Source organism: Solanum verrucosum, unplaced genomic scaffold (assembly GCF_900185275.1).
Source record: "Solanum verrucosum unplaced genomic scaffold, falcon-dt-bn FXZP01000125.1, whole genome shotgun sequence".
Taxonomy (NCBI): Eukaryota; Viridiplantae; Streptophyta; class Magnoliopsida; order Solanales; family Solanaceae; genus Solanum; species Solanum verrucosum.
Window position 1 is genome coordinate 3,852,293 of NW_026019923.1, and position 22,440 is coordinate 3,874,732.

Consider the following 22,440-nt stretch of genomic DNA (forward strand, 5'->3'; position numbering starts at 1 on the left):
TTAGTTAAAACCAAACCAACCCAAATATAGTCGGGTTTTTTTTCCAAAACCAAACCAAGTCAAACCAAACCACTAGTCGGTTTTTTTTGGGGTTGACTCAGTTTACGGTTTGGTTCGGTTATCGATTCGGTTTTGTACACCCCTAATCACCACCATCTGTTGCTTAGACTAAAAAGGATAAATTTAGCTTCTCAGTTCTTAACTACAGAAACTAAAAAAAAAAAACAAAAATTGGCAACAGCATCAACAATAGAATTTAAAAAGAGGTCAAGCAAATATCGAAGAACGGGTCTAAAGCTACTGAATTGCAACTGAAAGACTATAATTTCTCAGTCGTTTTCACTATAACAAAGATAAGGGTTGAGCCAGTTACTACTGAATGGTCGAAAGCTACTGATCTGCAACTAAAGGATGACAATTTCAACACCATCAAGAAAAGGGTAGAGCTAGTTAAAAAGAAATATTGAATTGCAACTAAAAAACTACAACTTTGCAACAGTTTTCACAATAAAAAGAAAGGCTCAAAAGGGTCGAACCAGTTACTAGTGAATGGTTGAAAGCTACTGATAAGCAACCAACGGACAACAATATCAACGATACCAATAAAAGGGTCAAGGCATATGATATACATGGTCAAAATATTTTTTACTGAAGTGAAATACCCAACATGAGATCTTGTTGAGATCACCATTTTGTTGTCTAAAGCTATTGAACTGCAACTAAATGACTACAACTTTGCAGCAGTTTTCACTATAACAAGAAAAAGGTCGAGCCAGTTACTAGTGAAAATGGTTGAAAACTACTGATATACAACTAAAGAACAACAATTTCAACAGTTTCAAGAAAAGGGTCAAGCCAAATATCAATGAATGGTCGAAATATTTATACTGAAGTGAAAGTACCGAACTGAGTAAGCTATTGAAATGCAACTAAAAGATTAGAACTTTGAGGCAGTTTTCACTAAAACTAGAAAAGGATCTCGAGCCAGTTACTAGTAGAATGATCGAAAACTACTGATATGCAACTAAGGAAAATAATTTCAACAACATCAAGAAAAATGGCCAAGTAATATATCAATGAATGGTCAAAAAAAGATACAGGAAGTGCAATAACCCACTCGGGTTGTTGTTGTTATTGTTGGAATCATCATTTTGTTGTCTAAAGCTACTGAATCGCAACTAAAAGACTAGAACTTTGCAGCAGTTTTCACAAACAAGAAAAGGGTCAAGCCAGTTACTAGAATTGGTTGAAAACTACTGATATGCAACTAAAGGAGCAATTTTCACAACATCAAGAAAAGGGTCAAGCTATATATCAAAGAATGATCAAAAATTTTGATACTGAAGTGAAATATCCAACCTGAATTGTTGTTGGAATCATCCTTTTGCTGAGAATCTTTTCCAAAATCTATATTATGTGAGTTCTTTAAGGCGGGGCAATGTGCTAAGGGTTTTAAGTGCAAATTCTCTCGTGATCTGAATGTTCAGCGAAACGGAGAGAAGATGGATATTTCAGCGATAAGCGTGATGAAGGTGGTTAAGCAACAAAAACATTAGATGAAAAGGAAACTATGGACGATTGGAGAAGGTTGTGGCATCAAAAAGTCAGGAGTATAACAAGAACAAACCAATTGACATTGTAAGCGTTGTCCTTTTCCAAAATATACCTTGTACTGTACATACTCCACAATATTCCAACTAAACTGTAAAGACAAACTAACTAAGAAGAGAGCAATTTACTAGTAATGATGTTCAACATTGACAAGAGTTGTTAACACAAAGCCGAAAGGATGCACATACTTCACATCACTATATGTCCAAACCTCCCTTCACCTACATAAAAACACAGAAGAGAGTTTAGTAACTTGCAAATGCTGAAACTTAATCATTCTTTAAGCAATCAAGAAGTAGATCAGGTTTTCCAAAACAATTTCCAGGTTCCCGTAATCAAAACCAAGTATCATTTTTTAGATTTGTTTTCTTGCACAACACATGGAAAAACAGCAAAGAGGAAAAATGAAAAACTATTTGATTTGACAACATGAAAGTTACATAATAATTAATAATGACAAAGCAAAAATGAGCATTCATAATGTGATAGGTTAACAGAACCATTTTCGGACTGTAATTAGTTGAGCGTTTTATTTTCTCTTTTATTGAAAATCAAGAGGTTAACAACATAGTACAAATTATTTGAAAACACAAAAACATTCATATCGATCCACAGAGATTTCAAATGTTACCTAATAGGAAAGTGAGCTCTTGAATAAAGTTACAAGACATTTTTCAAAGCGGAGAGAGTGAGGAGATCACAAATACATGACATCAAATCAAATTAATATCTTTAACTGAATCCTATGTCAAATAGTGTCACCAAGTTAGACACAAAGCTAAAAGAACTGAAGTTGTAATTCATTCTATGAGATATTTAAAGTTTAAAACACAAAAGGAAGGTATAGCATATCTCATTACCCTTGGCCTAACAATTGGGAACTCCAAAGATTTATTTATATGTTCCACCACCTTAGCTTGAAAATATTCATCCTCGCCATTTTTGACCGAAAAGGTGATATAGAAAATGAAGCCTTGACAGCCACCTTCATTAACCTTGAGAATACGGTCGACCTCATATTTAGTGCCCTAAAATGAAGGAATATAGAGGAACCTCATTAGCTTTCTAAAGAAAACAAGGAAAATAATAATGGGAAGTGTGAGTAGAGCTTACATTGTTCGTATTGTACTGCTCAAGTGCCTTTGCACAATAACCCTTCAACATTTCAGCATTAGCAGGAGTGTCTAAGTAGTTAGTCATGAGTAGATGCTAGTTAGTGGACACGAACCGGGATAATCCACTTTCAATTACTACCAAAATAATAATTATAGAGTAAACATCACAATTACAGCAAAGGTTTTTTCTCCTTCAATTACTGCCAACTGAACCATAAAGACAAACTAACTAAGAAGAGAGCAATTTACTAGTAATGATGTCCAACATTGACAAGAGTTGTTAACACAAAGCCAAAAGGATGCACAGACTTCACATCACTATATGTCCAAACCTCCCTTCACCTACATAAAAGCACACAAGAGAGTTAGTAACTTGCAAATGCTGAAACTTAATCATTCTTTAAGCAATCAAGAAGTAGATCAGGTTTTCCAAAACAATTTCCAGGTTCCTTTCTTAAGCTTAATCCAAACCGAATATCATATTAGCATTTATTTTCTCGCACAACACATGGAAAAACAGCAACCAGAGGAAGAATGAAAAATTATTTGATTTGCTAACATGAAAGTTACATAATAATTAATAATGACAAAGCATAATGTGATAGGTTAACAGAACCATTTTGGGACCGTAACTAGTTGAGCGTTTTACTCTCTCTTTTATTGAAAATCAAGAGGTTAACAACATAGTACAAATTACTTGAAAACACAAAAACATTCATTTCAATCCATAGAGATTTCAGGTGTTACCTAATAGGAAAGCGCGCTCTTGAATAAAGTTATAAGACATTTTTAAAAGCGGAGACAGTGAGGAGATCACAAATACAGGACATCAAATCAAATTAATATCTTTAACTGAATTCTATGTACAGTGTCACCAAGTTAGACACAAAGCTAGAAGAACCGAAGTGTAAATTCATTCAATGAGATATTTAAAGTTTAGAACAAAAAGGAAGGTCTCGTTACCCTTGGCCTAACAATTGGGAACTCCAAAGATTTATTTAAATGTTCCACCACCTTAGCTTGAAAATATTCATTGTCGCCATTTTTGACCGAAAAGGTAATATAGAAAATGAAGCCTTGACAGCCACCTTCATTAACCTTGAGAATACGGTCGACCTCATATTTAGTGCCCTAAAATGAAGAATAGAGGAACCTCGTTAGTTTTACAAAGAAAACAAGGAAAAAGAAAAACTACAAAGATAATGGGAAGTGTGAGTAGAGCTTACATTGTCCGTATTGTACTGCTCAAGTGCCTTTGCACAATGACCCTTCAACATTTCAACATTAGCAGGAGTGTCTAAGTAGTTAGTCATGGGGTAGATGCTAGTTATTGGACACGAACCGGGATAATCTTTAATGTCAAATCCCTATCAAAGTAAAAAAAATTAGAAACAAATATGTTTATTCTGTTGAAAAAAATGATATTTTTTCCAATAAAAGTGTTTTGTTTTACTGAGAAGAATCAACAATGAGCTGAACAATAGCAACAACAACAACAAGTAGAGATATGAATCTAAAATTCTCCATAAACTATGATAATCATAGAGCAAATAGAGAAAAGATACCTCACTCTCACGAATCTGCTGGAAGTACCTATCCCAAACAGCTTTATCCGCCTTTTTTTCACCGGGACCGACAGGGCAATATAAATCTTCAATTGCTTCATCGATATCCCAGTCGGGAAGGCTTGTATCTGAGAGAGAGTATGGTAAAGGTTGCTCACTTTCGCAATCGCTGGATTCTCCATCTTCCTCATCCACCTTTTGTTTCTTCAACGACGGCGGACAATCCGATTCGCTTGAGGATCCTCCGTATTGCCACGGCAGAGGCGATTGTGGCGGCGGCGACGACATGAACTGCTCGGAAGTAAACCTAAACTTTAATTTTACCCCAAAACTGTTAAAAAATCAATTTCAGAATTAACAAACGCAGTTAAAGTAGACGTAAATTTTAATTTAACCCCAAAACTTATTTGTGGTTTCTCATAAATAATTATCGTATTTATAGAGTTATAATTATTAAATTTTCCTTATTTGTAAATTGTAATAGGTAAAAGTTACCAAATTTTACTTCTTAAAAAAAATTAAGGGGCTAAACATATATTTAGATATACGTATAAGGGATTCAAATTAAAATAACTTAATCCAAGACAAAGTATAAGAAAATCACTTTTAGTTTTATAAATAATCAAAAGACTTTTTCATAGGTGATTGTGGCGAAAGATGCTTCTCCGTATACATTTTTGTAATTTTGGACAAAGTGGGTTGATGGGTATCGTTCGCCTTTCATTTGATACGCATTTTGATGCAAAATAGGCACGTGATTTAGACATTTAGCTATGTGAGAAATCGAACCCTCATTGATAATCAATCAATTAAACTATGAAGATACCCCTTTCAATAGCTATTAGACCTTGTTTTAAAAAATTAAGAATATTAATTATTGTATAAAATAATTAAGTTTTTTTGAAGACACATTTTGATGCTTTACATACTTAGTATAATTTCACAAGTGGAGGAGTGTGGGAATGGTAGAGTGTACAAGTTTACTCTATCCTATGAAGGTATAGAAGTTGTTTCTAATTGACTAAGTAAAACATATTAAATTAGATATGAAAATAATGGGGAAAAAAAAAACAGTAACAGTACCAAATAATATGATAATCGAAAAAAAGAACATGATGAGTAATACTAAAATCGAAGAGTAAGTTAATAAGAAAATAATTAACAATACAAAGAAGAAAAACTAGGCAATGCTCAACCATCTATTAACCTTAAATCCTAATTATCGACATCCATAGAGTATCGAGGGTTCATGTAGCTAAATACAATTAGCTTTTTGATTTTGAGGATTGTTGTGTGATTTCTCATATAGGAGGAATATAGCTGACCTCAACTAGCTTGTATTTGAGGCGCAATTGCGGATTCATCATATCCTAATATGTTTAGATTGAGTTTGAGGCATAGTTGTTGTAGTACATTATTATTCAAACTAAACAATAGAGACAAAACTAACTAAGAAGAGAGCAATTTACTAGTAATGATGTCCAACATTGACAAGAGTTGTTAACACAAAGCCAAAAGGATGCACAGACTTCACATTACTATATGTCCAAACCTCCCTTCACCTACATAAAAACACACAAGAGAGTTAGTAACTTGCAAATGCTGAAACTTAATAAGCAATCAAGAAGTAGATCAGGTTTTCCAAAACAATTTCTAGGTTCCCTTAATCCAAACCGAATATCATATTTACATTTGTTTTCTCACACAACACATGGAAAAACAGCAACCAGAGGAAGAATGAAAAATTATTTGATTTGACAACATGAAAGTTACATAATCACAAAGCAAAAATGAGCATTCATAATGTGATAAATTAACAGAACCATTTTGGGAGCGTGATTAGTTGAGCGTTTTATTTTTTGAAAATCAAGAGGTTAATAACATAGTAGTACAAACTATTTGAAAACACAAAAACATTCATATCGATCCACAGAGATTTCAAATGTTACCTAATAGGAAAGCGAGCTCTTGAATAAAGTTATAAGACATCTATCTAATCTTTTAAAAACGGAGAGAGTAAGGAGATCACAAATACATGACATCTAATCAAATTAATATCTTTAATTGAATCTTATGTCAAATTGTGTCGACACAAAGCTAGAAGAACTAAAGTGCTAATTCATTCTATGAGATATTTAAAGTTTAGAAACAAAAAGGAAGGTATAGCATATCTCATTACCCTTGGCCTAACAATTGGGAAATCCAAAGATTTATCTATATCTCGCACCACCTTAGCTTGAAAATATTCATCTTCGCCATTTTTGACCGAAAAGGTAATGTAAAAAGTGAAGTCTTGTCCATTAACCTTGAGAATACGGTCGACCTCATATTTAGTGCCCTAAAATGAATGAATATAGAGGAACCTTATCAGCTTTATAGAGAAAACAAGGAAAAAGATAATGGGAAGTGTGAGTAGAGCTTACATTGTTGACATTGTACTGCTCAAGTGCCTTTGCAGCATAAACCTTCAACTTTTCAACCTCACCAGGATATTCTAAGTATTTAGTCATGGGGTAAATGGTAGTAAGAGGACCCGAACCGGGATAATCTTTAATATCAAATCCCTAAAAAAAAAAAACTCAATCAATTAAAAATAAATATGTTTGTTCTAAAAGTAAGTTTTGAATTTTTAATCCATATTGGAGGTTTCAAGTTCAAAACCCCTTGTCAGCGAAAGCAAGGGGTTTGTCTTCTGAATGGAGCTCGTCGCATCAGGCTTGCCTAGTGCGGGTTACCTCTCCTATGTGATTTGCGAGCTATTGCATAGAAGCGAAAGTTTTACCCTATGCGCACCCAAAGGATAGCAGCTGCGAATTTCCCTTGTCATAAAAAAAAAAAAAAAAAACCATTTTTTCCCAACAAAGTGTTTCATCTTAATAATAAGAATCAGCAATCAGTAAAAAGGCAACAAACTCTGAGCTGAACATTCAACAAAAAGAAGCAACAACAAGTAGAGATATAGAGCAAATAGTTATGGATGGAGAGAAAAGATACCTCACTCTCACGGATCTGCTGCAAGTACCTATACCAAACAGATTTATCCACCTTTTTATCATTGGGATCGATAGGGCAAAATAAATCTTCCATTAATTCTTCGATATCCCAGTCGGGAAGGCTTATATCTGAAAGAGGGGATAAAGGTTGCTCACTTTCGCAATCGCTAGATTCTCCATCTTCCTCATCCACTTTTTGTTTCTTCAACGACGGCAGACAATCCGATTCGCTTGAGGAACCTCTGTAATGCCGCGGCAGCGGCGATTGTGGCAGTGGAGGCGGCGGCGACGATGATTGTGGCGGAGGCGACGACATGAACTGATCGGAAGTAAACGTAAATTTTAATTTTACCCCAAAACTGTTAAAAAATCAATTTCAGAATTAACCTAACACCGTTAAAGTAGACGTAAATTTTAATTTTAACCCCAAAACTTATTTTTGGTTTCTCATAAATAATTATCGTATTTATAAAGTTATAATAATTATAAAATTTTCCTTATTTGTAAATTAAAATAACTCAACCCACGACAAAGTGTTAGAAAATTACTTTTAGCTTTATAAATATTCAAATGACTTTTAATAAGTGTAAAAATGGTAAACTTATTAGTGATATGAAACATGTATCTTAATAAAAATATGAACACTATGAAGATTGAAGACTACAATTACAAATTTATTAGCAGTGAGGAAATAATTGAGTTTTCATTCTTTATTAAAAAAATAATTAAATATACAACATTGTCATTTGCTATTTATTGTTAAATTTTTTTTAAAAAAAATAATAAGTTATATATAGAGATATTACTTAATTTAAATAAAATTTAATTGTTACTAAAATTCTATTAAGGTTAGTTTCTCTATTATGTACTATCAACAATATTTTGCTGTCAGAAATATCAAAAAATTATGATAATTAAACGTTTGTTACTTAACGATTCTTTTAAACAAAAAAAATGATGGTCTCTCATCTCTAGATTAAAAAAAATTGATATATAGTATTGAGGAGTATCTGCAGTCAAACTTCTTATATGAACAAGAGAACAAGATTAGTTGTTTATAATTTAAACCTAGAGCTTAATCCCTTGAAAATACATTGCTTATAAATAATAGATAATGATATTTTGATTAGATATGGCTTCACATATTGAAGAATTTATTTTTTAGATGATACTTTCAATTAAAAAAAATTATTCTTGAAGTCTCAAACTTAATATTTCTGATTAAGAGTGGATAGATCACAATAATTCCATTACAGTCCATATTAATCTAATATTTTTTTACCATGTTCATAAATCGCCCCCTCCTATCCTAAATAAGTGATTTAGATTTTGACCTACTTAATAAGAAACTGTATGATTGCATTAATTATGAGGATCATTTGACTAAGGTACTCTATATATATTTTCTCAAATTACACTCTGTATATATCTTTAAGATAGTAGACTTGAACAAAAAACATAATGTCTTTTTGATATTCTAAAATGATATTTATTCTTGGCCGAAAAATATATAGGAGACTAAGTTTTGTATCGGAGACAACACTAGAAGAATTGAAATGTTAATTCATTCTATAGGATATTTAAAGTAAAGAAACAAAAAGGAATGTATAGCAGATTTCATTACCCTTGGCCTAACAATCGGGAAATTCAAAGATTGATTTATATGTCGCACTAGCTTAGCTTGAAAATATTCATTCTCGCTTATTTTTTACCAAAAAGGTAATATAGAAAATGAAGTATTGACATCTACCTCCATTATCGTCCTTGAGAATATGGTCAAACTCATTTTAGTGCCCTAAAATAAATTTAGAGGAACCTTATCAGTTTCTAAAAAAAAAGGAAAAAGATAATGGAAAGTGTGAGTAAAGCTTTACATTGTTCTCATTTTAGTGCTCAAGTGCCTTTGCAACATAACTCTTCTACATTCAACATGAGCAGGAGCTTCTATGTATTATGAAAAAGTAAATTTGATTCACTTATGAAAAAAACATGTAAACATGGTTCCCTAATGGAACTCACACGTTAGTGTATCAACACAATATTCGAGCCAACTAGAGTTAGTAATCATATTAGACAAGGTATCCGAACCAATCGTTAGTATTCTTGTATCGGCTTGGTACCGAGCCAACCAGCAAACACAAAAAAATCATGCACAATCACAATGAACAATAACCCTTGAAATTCACAAGTCATATAGCATGTTCATTGCATGAGATTATCAACATACATAATGGTATTTTATATGCTTCCCATTTCAGGACTTTTCCATGTGAATTGCAGTAAATAAATCGAGAACAAATATTCTTGAGATTAGCCAAGGTCTTATACCCTTAAATCCTCATAAATCTGAATTTTTAACACCTTAAAATGAATTCAAGTCATCCCAAGGGCCAAAATTATATTTTCTTAGCCCTAGAAATCGAACTACAACAATAGAGGATCAGATTGCTCATTTTTATGAAGATTTTTTATGAATATATGTTGAAATTTTTCCTAGAATTTCCTTTTTCTTCTTCAAAACGTTCTTGAGTGATAATGAGCGATTTTGGAAATTTTATTTTCTATAGCAACCTCGCAGCCCGAAGCGACTACCTTTTTTTTTCCACCGGATAGACATTTGAGATCACTAGAAAAATAGAATAGATACAATGTTATTTATGACAACAAAAGATATAATATTACATAAAATTAAAATCACTACATATACACAACTAAAATAATGTTATTGAGTACTTCCTGAAAAAAGTATCATAGGCAAGTATTGAATTTTCAGGCCTTAAGCTGTGTTATTTCTTTCGTCTTTTTGTCATGACAAGAAATTCAAATCAAACTATTAAAAATTTTGCCCACTTAATTCTTCTGGCCACAAAACGAAAATGGAAGAGTAAGTGAGTAGCTAAAAATCCTCAAATTGCTAAAAATCAAGAGTTCTTCACATTCAAAAAGCAATAACTAGCCGTAAAAGAAAAATAGAAAACTGGAACAGACCATAAAGATGAGAGTTTTTTTTTAGGAGATTAAATAATATAAAGAATTACAATACTAACAATTACACATACCGAATCAGGTGGACATTTGCAATTACTTCTTTCCATAATATAGTGATATTTTTCTTCCTCTATTATGACTTGTTTCTTAGCAAATATGTTAAGTCATCTTACGGGATAATACGAAACATTCCTTTTTTATCTAGATTTCCCTCAAGATCAAACATTGGATAGTGTTTAAAGGTGCAATTCAATAGTTGTTGTTTTGATAGTGGAATAACATCTCATTTTCTTATAATGGCATCCACCGTCGTTATTGATCCTTTTCTTCTTAAATATAGATTTTCAAATTTGTCCCTTTTTACTGACAATAGAAAATCTTAACGGCCTTTGAAATGGGAAAAAAATAGGGAAAATACATAAAAACACTCTTGAACTTGGCAGCAAAACTCACTTTAGCACCTTAACTTTACAGGTAATTATTTATCCCCCTAAACTTATTTCAAATGATTTTAATAGCACCTTACACATACAATACCAGTTTCATACTTATGGGTGAAATACACACGCGCCACTTAAGCACCACCTCTATGCCACATCAATGACACGTCAGATAATTGAAAAAAAATATACTTTTTCTATATTTTTATTTCCCTAGATTTTAAAAAAAAATTATTTTCACTATTCACCCATTATCTTCATTATTTCATTTGGGTCAATTTCTTAACCTCTAAAATTCTGACCGATTCATTCTATTTTCATTACTTTGTAATGATTTATTATTACTTCCATTAATCTCTTTTTTCAGCTAAGTGAAGCTTCAACTTACATCAACAATGGCGCTTTTAGATTTGTGCAAAATCAGTGTGCTTAACTTTTTAGATTTATTGTTAGTTTTCTTGTTTAACTTCCTAATACATATCCAGGTATAGAATAAGTAATGTTTAAAGTTAGATGATTAATTATTTTTTAAGGTTCTGACACTTTGTTAATTCTTTATTAATCAAATCATAGTTGAAATTTTTTAAAGATTTGCTATTTTGATTTGAAATTTTCTCTTTTATTATAAATATAAACTACTTAGAAGAAGGAGAAAATCGGAGATAAAGGATGCATAGAGGAATGAGAGGAGGGGGTGTGCAAGTTGTGAGGAAGAAGAAATAATTAAAAAAAAAGAAAGAAATAAGTTGGGTTTGGGGTGATGGGTGCAAGGAAGAAGAAGAAGAAGAAGAAATGGGAAAAAAATTGTATTGGCTGGAAAGGGAAAAAAAAGGCCCCATTTAATTTATTTTTTCTTTATTTACGCGCTGATGTTTTTGAAATTTGCCACGTCAGCCATCCGGGTGATATTAAATTCACTTGTAATAAGATTAGGGGGGTAAATAATTACCCGTAAAGTTAAAATGTTAAAGTAAGTTTTGCTGCCAAGTTCAAGGGTGTTTTTATGTATTTTCCCAAAAAAATATAATATGTCAAAAGCTAAGAAAAAGAAAGAAAACGAAATTAAATATATTATTAGTACAAAAGAAGTCGGAAAAAAAGGCGAAAGGATCTCATCATCAATACACAATGCGTCTCTCTCGGTTCCCTCTTATATTTATCTCCAAATAATTTCCAAATTATGTTTTATTTTTAGAATTTTTTTTTTCTTAATCACAATATTTTCTACATTTTTTGTTTTGGAAAGAAAAGTTCAACAAAGGTGAGAATGATGTTTTTATTTTACGTGTTTATGTTCATGTCATGATGTTTTTATTTTGAAGCATGTCTTTTTTTCATTAGTTTGATATTCATTTTGGGATTCGATTAATCAAAATTTGTAACAAAATCCACTTTAGGATAAACGTTCCTCCAGTTTCAACCTCTCTGGTTAATGACGATAGACACTTAGTAGAAGCATGTATATGAACTATATATAGGAAATGTGAATAGATTCGATCCTTTGAATTAAATTGTTGAAATGACAATGAATTTAATCTTCGTTTCGCAAGAATTTTCTAGTTTTACATGTTCATTTTCTTGTGATTGTATTAGATTTTTGGTTATTTATAGCAAAAAATAATAATTATTGTTTTGGAATTCAAATTGAACTTTTAAGTTGTATAGTAGTGTTAACCTGTATAAGGTTGATTTTTCGTATAGCCAATCAACTTACAGTCATTACGTTTTATAGTTATTATTTTTTAAAATCACTTTCTTTGTTGTAGAAAATCAGAATAAAAAAGAAACATGACTTTCTAAGATAAATGAATTAGTGTTCCTAGAAATCTTTTCTTGAAAACAAGTGACTTTCTTACTTATTATCTCAAGAACAATTATATATAATCTATCAAAACAAAATGAGGTTGGAATGGGGTAGTGACTTTCATTAGCCTTGTTTTTCAGTTGTTGATAACTTTTTACTTGTTTGAAAGTTTTAGAAAATGGCTGACGTTGAGGATATTCAACCTCTTGTTTGTGACAATGGGACTGGCATGGTTAAGGTAACAAATTTGCTTTGCAAATGTCGTCGTTTTTAATTTGCTTTGTGAATATACAATTTGATATTGTATATCTTTTCTTTCTTGCAGGCAGGATTTGCTGGAGATGATGCACCTAGGACTGTTTTTCCTAGCATTGTTGGGCGTCCGCGTCATGCTGGAGTGATGGTAGGAATGGGACAGAAGGATGCATATGTTGGTGATGAGGCTCAGTCGAAACGTGGTATTCTTACACTAAAGTATCCAATTGAACATGGCATAGTGAATAATTGGGATGACATGGAGAAGATTTGGCATCATACATTCTATAATGAACTTCGAGTTGCTCCAGAAGAACATCCTGTTTTGCTTACTGAAGCACCTCTCAACCCTAAGGCTAATCGAGAGAAAATGACTCAAATAATGTTTGAAACATTCAATGCCCCAGCAATGTATGTTGCTATTCAAGCTGTTTTGTCTTTGTATGCTAGTGGACGTACAACTGGTAAGATATATTTACTTTCTTTGTTTCGAATGTTAATTTGCCTTTCGTGCTTCTATGTTTTCTTCCTCTATCGTTTTCCTCCTTTTCATAATGATTTGCTACACTTTAGTGAAAGGGTACTTCGAGATGTAAATAGTGAATTGTAGTCAAATATAATTCATGTTTTCTTGCAGGTATTGTGTTGGATTCTGGAGATGGTGTGAGCCACACAGTTCCTATATATGAAGGTTATGCACTACCTCATGCCATCCTACGTCTCGACCTTGCTGGTCGTGACCTTACTGAGTACATGGTGAAGATTCTTACTGAACGCGGATACTCTTTCACTACTACTGCTGAGAAGGAAATTGTAAGGGATGTGAAGGAGAAATTGGCATACCTTGCTCTTGATTTTGAGCAGGAACTTGAGACAACCAAGACAGGCTCTGCTGTTGAGAAGAACTATGAACTGCCTGATGGACAAGTGATTACTATTGGTGCTGAGCGTTTTCGATGTCCTGAAGTTCTTTATCAACCTTCTTTGATCGGAATGGAAGCTGCTGGAATTCATGAGACAACGTATAATTCTATAATGAAGTGTGATGTTGATATTAGAAAGGATTTGTATGGGAACATTGTGCTTAGCGGTGGGTCAACTATGTTTCCTGGCATTGCTGATAGAATGAGCAAGGAGATTCAAGCCTTAGCACCAAGTAGCATGAAGATCAAAGTGGTTGCTCCCCCTGAAAGGAAGTATAGTGTCTGGATTGGAGGTTCAATTTTGGCATCCCTCAGTACCTTCCAACAGGTAAGCATTTTCCTTCCGTTATTTTTACTAGCTCGACTAATCTGGATTCACACTGTAAAAACCCCCACTATGGAGGGTCTTACCCGACCTACCATAGAGAGACATTTCCTTCATTTGTTTGGGTTTAACAACCTAGTTCCCGAAATTCACTAGCTCGACTAATCTGGATTCATACCATAAAAATCCTAGTATAAAAAGGGTTTTGCCTACCCTACCAAAGTGAAGCATTTTCCTTCATTTTTTTGGTTTAACCACCTGGTTCCCGAAACCTACACTAGCTCGACCAATTTGGATTCGAATCGTAGAAATCCATTATGGGCTTTTTTTGGGCTCCTACCAAAGAGGGGCATTTTCCTTCATTGTTATACATGTGTGTTTGATTTTCAACTAATTGAGTTATTTATCTTTTTGTTGATAATGATGATGACTAACATATTTATCATTGTTTGGATTTGTAGATGTGGATTGCTAAGGCAGAGTATGATGAGTCTGGCCCCTCCATTGTGCATAGGAAGTGCTTCTAATCAGAACAAATGTGGAGTCTGGGTTCAACATGTGAGTTTCTAATGGCAATTTTAGTCCTCTTCTTTTTGTTTTCTTGGTGACTCGAACTAACAATCTTTGAATTCGAGACAGAAAATACTTACTATTTGAGCAACCCTTCTTATCACTTGGGTTAATTGGTCGTTGGATTTAATTTGTTACTTACTAGGAGTATTAATCAATTGTAACTGGTCTAGAACATCATCAAATATTAATTTGTGATAGACCTTGAAGCTATTTTCTTAACAAAGAGTTATTGCATAAAAATAGGAATAAAGTTTGCATACATTTTTTTTCTCTACATATATGTTAGAATGGTAAAGTCCAGTGACACTTATGAAAAATTATAGACATTAATATTTTATTAAATGGTTAGGAATCGTAAAAGAGTTTGGTAGTTGCAAATCCATCTTAAAAGATCATTAAATAATACAATATATTCAAAATAGTTTCTTAAATACACTTTTCGTTTACTTTTACTTGTTCAGATAGTACTTCATAGTTCACATGCTCTTAAGAAACAATGGTTGTCACGAATATTTTATCACAATACACATTTTCTCCTAATATGCTAAAAGTGAAAATATATTTTTAATACAGTGAACAACTAAAAATAAACGAAAAAAATATATTTAGGAGGAGTATTATCGGTTTTTTAACCAAAAAAAAAAAAACATATCATGAACTAAACGACGTCGTTACTTTGAGCTGCTGTAGAATTTGGGTATCCCAATTTCTGTATCAGGGAAGACCCAAATTGCAGAAAGATCCGAACTTGAGAGGAAGGAAGAAGAGGGAATACAAGAATTGTGGTGAAAAAATGGGTAAAATTGCAGTAGCAGTGATTGTAAGTTCATGGGTAGTAGCTGTATCCATCCTCGTCAATCGTATTGTCACTGAACCTTACATGGTAATCAAGTATTCTTGTTTAATATGAATGTAATTTATTGATTTGATAATCTTCTATGGATTTTGAGCTGAGGGTCTATCGGAAACAACCCCAATTGTGGGACTACACTGGGGATATGTTGTTGTTGTTGTTGTTGTTGGAGGTGTAATGTGGATATGGATGATTTTGAATCTTTTGAGATCCCACTTGTGGGATTACACTGGTTACGTAGTTGTTGTTGGAGGTGTAATGTGGATATGGGTGTTTTTGCAGGATGAGATATTCCACATACCTCAAGCGCAACAGTATTGCAAAGGCAATTTCAGAAGTTGGGATCCCATGATCACCACCCTCTGGGGCTGTACGTACTATCTCGTTCTTCTTCTGTTTCGTATGATTACTTGCTTCGTCGTTGGTTTAGGTAGTGTTGTCAAAATTGTTCCTGCTTTGTACTGTAACTTCAGAGAGCATGTAAAATAGGGAGTAAATTACATGTTGCATTGGCCTCTTGGAGTCGATATATTGTAAATGAAATGTTATAGTATTAGCTTCATATAGTCAATTTTTCCTGATGAGTTGGGAATATGTTGTATGGCAACAAGTTGAGAGCTTTTCGTCAATTCGTTTCTTGATCTTTTTGGTGTTAAATTATGGTTCAGAGCTACATCGACTAAATAGCGAGATACATGATCTAGTTAGGGTGGAAACCAAACATGTCTGCTTGGAAATAGGAATTGCACATGCCATGCTTCTTCCCAATCTTACAAGAGCTTGAACACTTTATGTATCTATAAATGGGTCTTTTTCCTTTAATTGATTGCAAAATGTCTATTGTTTTTCTTTTTAAGTATAGCTTTACTTTGTTTGATGATCTTAACTTAGCAAGTGATTTCTTCATAAATGAGTTATTGGTAGTTGGTACCAGTCTTACAATCTTTCTCCACAGTTATCATGAAAAGTGGCTTACAGGAAAAGTCTATGCAAAGAGTAAGTATGAAGAAGGACCTGTAGTGTACTAGTGTTAGAGAACCCCAAGTTATTGAATGTTGGAGCGAACAAGTCCAATAGAGTAAATTAGAGGTCTCAAAACAACCTACCCCAATTTCAGTAGTAGTTGTAGTAGAATGTTAAATCTTGGGTAGGAGAGGTTTTCTCTGTTCATTGTTTGCATGTACTTCTAGTTGCAAAAAATGAGTATGTTATGTATGATTTGTAAGAGGACAATATCAGTCTAGTGCATGTAGACTCTGTATTGAAATTCCAGTAATTTTGTCCTTTTCCCTTGTCCTCCTTAGTGACTAAGGCTAGAGACGTACATGTGATGTGGTGTTTTGCTAGAAGCCTTTCTAGTCTTCTTAAAGACTTGTATGTCTGTGTAAGGATAGGTATGAGATTAATAGAGTCTTTAGCTTTAGAGAAATCATTATTTGCCTTAAAATACAGATTAAGTAGTATTGGAATGAAAATGGGCTCATCTAGAGCGAATTGGATTTAGATGATTCATATTGCAATTAGTTCGTTAAGGTGCAGTTGATAGATGGAGTAAACCAAAAGGAAATAAATTAATACTCTTTATTTCATTTTACATGACACTCTTTCCTTCTAGACTGTTTCAAAAGAATGGAACTTTTATATTATATTTGATTCGTTTTTAGTTTAAACTACATATTCTACCCTTAATTAGATGCCCTTATAGCCATAGAAATGGAATGGCATGTAAGGACTACAAGTTCTAAGGGTACTTTTGGTTCGATCTTTCTTTCTTCCTTCAACATTTTGCCCAGTCAAACTGTCAAATACCACTATATAAAATGAATTGGAGGGAGTGGTAGCAATATAATTTACTAACACCCATCTAACATTACTTATTATTTTTATAGATGGTGCAATTCCACATCCATTCCCAAATCGTGTCGGATTGACATGGGTGAGGCATGATTTGATGGGTCCGAGCAACATAGATGGTGCATTAGCCATACCATTCTTCCACCCATTCCTTCCAGTTTGTCATCTACTCCCACACTGCTTAAAATTCACTAAGGATAAGTACATATGTATAGTAGTGTTTGTCTACATAGGCTAGCTTCATGAGTTGGTATTATGTTTTCCACATCCACAGTTTTGAGTTTTTTTTGGGTTTCCATTATATAGGGGCACCGAGTGTTGGTTTTGAAATATAAGGAGCGTTTTTGCAATGAAGTTATATTGGGTGGGGATTTCAGTAAGTTACTTTGAACAATGTTCCCCTGTCCGAAAAGATAGTTCCACTTTCCCTTTTGGCAGTCCCTGAGTGATGCCTATTTTCTCTAATAGGAATCTTTATACAATTGGACTCTCTTATCCACTTAACTCAATACAGCTTATTTTTCTTTTTTAATTCTTGTTTTTTTGGTAAGGTTAACCTTACTTCACAAAAAAAAATGGCAGTAAGGAACCTCTTTCTAATAAAGAACTCCATAAACAGAAAGTTCAACAATGGATCCACATATTCCTGCAGTAAATAATCACTGATATGCTAGGTCAAATAAGATAATAAATGAGATGGACTGATGGAGGGTCCAAAAAAATCAATAGATCTTTGGCAACGTGGTTCAATGTTAGTGAGTATATGTTAGCTAAATGCTATATAACATCATCAAATGATTTAAAGGAATTCTCTCAGATTTGTCTCTTTTGTTTTTCAAAGACAAAAAGGGATATAGATAACAGATAAGGATACAGATAAAAGAGTGGAGCTAGCTGATATCGCATAAATTGTGCCATGGCCTTGATCCATGTTAGATATGAAAAGAAATGTTCTCTAAGATGATTCAGTTGAAAAAACACTATAGATTTAACTGATAAGGGAATTTAATGCAAATAATTTAAAACTTTTGCAGGTACATTGTTTCACTTGCCTATGTTGCTTCTTTGTTTCCAGGGATATTCTCTATGAAAGCAGATGTTTCGTTTTCAGATGCTTGTTCCTCTTCCATCCTACGCTCCAGCAATGGTGTATTGGCTATATTTTGCAGCATGATGGTTTACAACATACTTACCCACCTCAGACCTTCTCTTACTGACAGAAAAGTAACTCTTCGGACGGTTGTCCTTGCATTGTATCCCCTTCACTGGTTCTTCACTTTCCTTTATTATACAGATGTAGCATCGCTAACTGCTGTATTGGCATCATATCTTATGAGTCTTAAGAAGAAATATTTCTTCAGTTCCCTGGTAAGAGGATCAACTCAATCCCATCTAATTCTTTCTAGTTGATAATAATGGGGAGCAAAGTTATAAAATTGACTTTTATTCAAACTCTTTATAGCCCATTCCTTGTCATAGAATTGTTTTCTTCTTTATAACTTTTGCGATTAATATCAATCGAAAGCTTTAATGTTGTTCCAAGAATAGATTCTGCACTTTACTTATTCCAAGGATATATGTCATTTTGACATCTGACAAATTGCTGATTACTGTATACCACATGTAAGACCGCAGTGTGCTTTGAGTACTGTATTTTATTGTTGCCTCCACTTGAGCTGTATCAGAAGAATAACAATACTCAACAGTAAATACGGGGAGGGAGAGAGAATAAAAGAAACAGTAACTATAATTCTAACTTCATAACAATTTATCTTCCTCTCAAGCCTGATTTACTTTAATGCTATTGTTTTGCATGCTATGGATAGTTCTATTTAATGATCAGATATTGAATTTGACCATGTTGTTTTTCTAATTGAGAAGTTAACAGTGTTTTCATACATCTGAAGGTTGGGGCTTTGGCTGTGCTGATACGACAAACAAATATCGTATGGATCCTTTTCATAGCATGCACTGGGGTTTTAGACTATATTTTAGGTCAGCCGAAGGATAGTGCCGATTTGACTGATTCTAGTCAATCACAAGGTAAAGATGCTTTCCCAGTCTCGAGTCAAGGTGTTGGAACACACTCTAACTTGAGAAAGCGCAGAATCCACAATCAGGCAGCTACATTTAGCTCTCCTATCCACCAAAAGATTGCTTCGTCAGTGCCTTCCTCAGGTTCTGTCTTCTTATCTTGTTTCAAGTTTTTTTTTTTAATCTGCATTTGTGTTGTGTTAGGACACATGATAGCATCTGTTGATTTATGTTGTGTAGGACACGTGATACGCATCTTCTTTTTGATAAGTAGTTTCTGTTCAGTGATCTAAAGTAACATTGAATAAAAACAATACAATCAAACACCATTTTGGAGCACATCAAGTTAAAAAAAAAAACATTTAAAAAAAAAGAATAATACATCAAGTTCAATTTTACAAGCTATCAAGCGTTTCTTTATGAGGTGAAATATCCAAAAGATTTACTTGCGAATCGGCATCATGAAGATTTAATTTATCTGTTGTAAAAAAACCTGGTAACCATGGATGACATGAGGGAATAAAATACTCCACTCGTTCTGGCATCCTACAGAGATACTTTTGGTTGTGCTTTTGTAAAAATTTTCTTTCTGTTAGAACACCTCAATCCAGAGTATGGAAGTTGGTGGGGGCGGAAAAGGAACTCTTATTACTTGAAATAATTACTTGGATGTACAAATAATTTCCCTAGTGATATAGTTTACTTCAATTGTTAGGTAATATTACGTACTACTTAACAAGAGAAACTTGCTATTTTGGTCTTTTGACAACCTGTGGTTCTAGTCTAAATACTCTTAACCCTCACTAAATCAAATTTTAGGCTTTTGATCCCAGCATTAATAAATTCTTACAAATATAATGTATTTCTAATTAGTATCCAAATTCCCTTTGATTTGAGGGAATCTGTTAGGAGATCAAAAACAAAGTTAGATAAACTGAAGGAACACTCCTTGCTGCTAACATTCTTATGAGAAGTGTGTCATGTGGAAAACTTGCTTCGCATGTTTGAAGCATCCATTAAATGTTAACCAGAGTGGCTATCATGTTCACAAACACATTTACAAGAAATTCTTCAATTGATTATGCTTGGTACAGACATGTAAGCTTTTCTTGTCAAATGGCATGGTATAGACTGGTAAGCTGTTCGGGCTCATGCATAGTTATCCTTTCTTGCATATTAGTTGTTGGCAATGCGATTTAGGTTCCTTTTGTATATGTCATCTTAGTGTATAAGAGATTACATTCCTTTTTCAGATTTCTCTCATGAGGTGCGTGAGATTATCTCAAGACTCTGGCAATTTAAGTGGGAGATTATTGCATCGTTTTGGCCTTACCTCGTAATTATGGCCGCTTTCATCACCTTTGTTTTCTGGAACGGGAGTATAGTGCTTGGTACCAACTCTCACTTTTGTAGTTTTGTTTCTTTATGGTCTCTTCCATTTGTTAACCGTGCGTGCACACACTTCTTTTCCCATCCTTGTGCTATCCAGGTGCAAAAGAGGCTCACACGGTTTCTCCACATTTTGCACAATTGATGTATTTTAGCTTGATTTCTGTGCTGTTTGTGACTCCCGTGCACTTCACAATTGGTCAGGCTGCAGCACTGGCCCGATCATTCTGGAAGAAAAATAAGCTGGTCAGTTTCTTTCAGTTGTGCACGGCATTAGCTGTTGGGTTCCTTTCAGTGCACTTTTTCAGGTTAGATGAATGGCTTTGTAATTTTCTAAGTTCAGTTGCACCATCCTTATACCCTCCCGTCCCTTTTCCTCTCTTTCGTGCAATTCATCACTTTTTTGTCATGCTGTACAATCTATAACATAATTTTTCCATTCTTTCTTCTATGTTGCATCAAAGATTTAGGGTGTGCTCGGTATGAAGGAAAATGTTTTCCTTCATACCGAATACATAATGGCGTCCATTTCTAATAAATTCTAGCTGTATGCACATCATTTTCTTTTTTTCTGATTTGGATTTGATATCTAATAATTGGTTCCTTGCAAGAATGAAACACAATAGTTTGGCATTCAAGTGACCAGGAAATGGTAGTATACATATGTGACATGATATATTGATATTGCAGCATTGCTCACCCCTATCTTGTCGCTGACAATCGACACTATACCTTTTATCTGTGGAGAAAAGTAATCAAATTTCATTGGTCAATGAAGTACCTCCTGGTTCCACTCTATGTATATTCATGGATCTCCATCTTCAATATCTTGGGTCAGTAAAGCACTCTGTCCTATTCTAACCTGTGCATGCTACAATACATCCCTAGCTCCTACTCGGAATCAAAGAAAAGAAATTTTTTGTTCGTAATTCTAGTTTCTTTTAAACATATTCTTGTTTCCCTCTATTTGCAGCTAAAAGTCAGAGGAAGACATGGGTACTGGTATATTTCTTGGCTACCGCTGCAACACTGATTCCAGCTCCACTTATAGAGTTCAGATACTATACAATCCCATTCTTTTTCTTGATCCTCCACTCTCATGTTGATGATGACAGAAGTTGGCTTCTGATGGGAATCCTATATGTTGCCATTAATATTTTCACTATATATATGTTCTTGTTCCGTCCGTTTTCTTGGGTCCACGAAACTGGTGTACAGAGATTCATATGGTAGCAAGATACTCAGGAGAATTCAACAAGTTTTGATATGCTGCACCAGTGTTCTGGCTGTACCTGCAGATCCCAATTTGCTCAACTTTTGAAATGTAGTTTAGGATAATTTTTTTGTAGAATGATGCTATATTGTACAAGAACTTTTTTAGTATAAAAAATGAGTGGTAAAAGGAATTTGTTTCAATCAAAACTAGTGTCTTAACCATTGAGGTTGTTTTACTAGTTCATAATATTACATTTCCTTTTTTTTCTTTTGGAATTACATATTCGTTCTATAATTCTCTCTTTGTCGTTTTATATGATGGTGTTTGATTGTAACAGAGAGCAGAGGTGGACTCAGGATTCGAAGACAATAGGCCACCACTAGAATAAATAAACAAAAGCAAAGTGGAATAGAGAAAATTCTTATTGCTAATTCCAACTAATTTGGAATTAGGACAAATTAAAGTTAATTCATTAAGGGTGTGTTTGGTAATGGAGGAAAAT

At 33.6% G+C, this 22,440-nt stretch overlaps 4 protein-coding genes across 4 annotated transcripts; 2 read left to right on the forward strand and 2 right to left on the reverse strand.

The window, feature by feature from the left end:
• Positions 1–2,942: 2,942 nt before the first annotated feature.
• LOC125825917 (uncharacterized) lies at positions 2,943–4,579 on the reverse strand. Its single transcript, XM_049505208.1, has 4 exons — positions 4,292–4,579; positions 3,953–4,093; positions 3,690–3,857; positions 2,943–3,068 (listed from the first exon to the last, which is right to left on the reverse strand). The coding sequence occupies exons 1-4, from the start codon at positions 4,577–4,579 to the stop codon at positions 3,045–3,047; spliced, it is 621 nt and encodes a 206-aa protein (XP_049361165.1). The 3' UTR covers positions 2,943–3,044.
• A 1,160-nt stretch (positions 4,580–5,739) lies between these two features.
• On the reverse strand, positions 5,740–7,600 carry LOC125827027 (uncharacterized). Its single transcript, XM_049506386.1, has 4 exons — positions 7,286–7,600; positions 6,715–6,855; positions 6,471–6,629; positions 5,740–5,853 (listed from the first exon to the last, which is right to left on the reverse strand). Exons 1-4 carry the CDS (start codon positions 7,598–7,600, stop codon positions 5,830–5,832), a joined length of 639 nt encoding a protein of 212 aa, XP_049362343.1. The 3' UTR covers positions 5,740–5,829.
• Positions 7,601–12,634: 5,034 nt separating this feature from the next.
• On the forward strand, positions 12,635–14,556 carry LOC125825562 (actin-71). Its single transcript, XM_049504889.1, has 4 exons — positions 12,635–12,754; positions 12,842–13,235; positions 13,409–14,022; positions 14,481–14,556. Exons 1-4 carry the CDS (start codon positions 12,695–12,697, stop codon positions 14,544–14,546), a joined length of 1,134 nt encoding a protein of 377 aa, XP_049360846.1. The 5' UTR covers positions 12,635–12,694; the 3' UTR covers positions 14,547–14,556.
• Positions 14,557–15,260: 704 nt separating this feature from the next.
• Positions 15,261–22,077, forward strand: LOC125825479 (dol-P-Glc:Glc(2)Man(9)GlcNAc(2)-PP-Dol alpha-1,2-glucosyltransferase). Its single transcript, XM_049504809.1, has 8 exons — positions 15,261–15,475; positions 15,728–15,819; positions 18,334–18,667; positions 19,207–19,477; positions 20,587–20,724; positions 20,823–21,030; positions 21,413–21,555; positions 21,696–22,077. Exons 1-8 carry the CDS (start codon positions 15,386–15,388, stop codon positions 21,953–21,955), a joined length of 1,536 nt encoding a protein of 511 aa, XP_049360766.1. The 5' UTR covers positions 15,261–15,385; the 3' UTR covers positions 21,956–22,077.
• Positions 22,078–22,440: the final 363 nt, after the last annotated feature.

What these genes read in the sequence shown, in the direction of transcription:
- LOC125825917 (XM_049505208.1), bottom strand. Translation starts at nt 4,579, where the DNA reads ATGTCGTCGCCGCCGCCACAATCGCCTCTGCCGTGGCAATACGGAGGA. An exon ending in AGCAGATTCGTGAGAGTGAG is followed by an intron (nt 4,094 to 4,291) that starts GTATCTTTTCTC and finishes TTACTTTGATAG; the next exon opens with GGATTTGACATTAAAGATTA. An exon ending in AGCAGTACAATACGGACAAT is followed by an intron (nt 3,858 to 3,952) that starts GTAAGCTCTACT and finishes TCTTCATTTTAG; the next exon opens with GGCACTAAATATGAGGTCGA.
- LOC125827027 (XM_049506386.1), bottom strand. Translation starts at nt 7,600, where the DNA reads ATGTCGTCGCCTCCGCCACAATCATCGTCGCCGCCGCCTCCACTGCCA. An exon ending in AGCAGTACAATGTCAACAAT is followed by an intron (nt 6,630 to 6,714) that starts GTAAGCTCTACT and finishes CATTCATTTTAG; the next exon opens with GGCACTAAATATGAGGTCGA. An exon ending in TCCCAATTGTTAGGCCAAGG is followed by an intron (nt 5,854 to 6,470) that starts GTAATGAGATAT and finishes GTTTTTATGTAG; the next exon opens with GTGAAGGGAGGTTTGGACAT.
- LOC125825562 (XM_049504889.1), top strand. Translation starts at nt 12,695, where the DNA reads ATGGCTGACGTTGAGGATATTCAACCTCTTGTTTGTGACAATGGGACT. An exon ending in ATGGGACTGGCATGGTTAAG is followed by an intron (nt 12,755 to 12,841) that starts GTAACAAATTTG and finishes TCTTTCTTGCAG; the next exon opens with GCAGGATTTGCTGGAGATGA. An exon ending in TGCTAGTGGACGTACAACTG is followed by an intron (nt 13,236 to 13,408) that starts GTAAGATATATT and finishes GTTTTCTTGCAG; the next exon opens with GTATTGTGTTGGATTCTGGA.
- LOC125825479 (XM_049504809.1), top strand. Translation starts at nt 15,386, where the DNA reads ATGGGTAAAATTGCAGTAGCAGTGATTGTAAGTTCATGGGTAGTAGCT. An exon ending in TTGTCACTGAACCTTACATG is followed by an intron (nt 15,476 to 15,727) that starts GTAATCAAGTAT and finishes GTGTTTTTGCAG; the next exon opens with GATGAGATATTCCACATACC. An exon ending in ACCACCCTCTGGGGCTGTAC is followed by an intron (nt 15,820 to 18,333) that starts GTACTATCTCGT and finishes AAACTTTTGCAG; the next exon opens with GTACATTGTTTCACTTGCCT.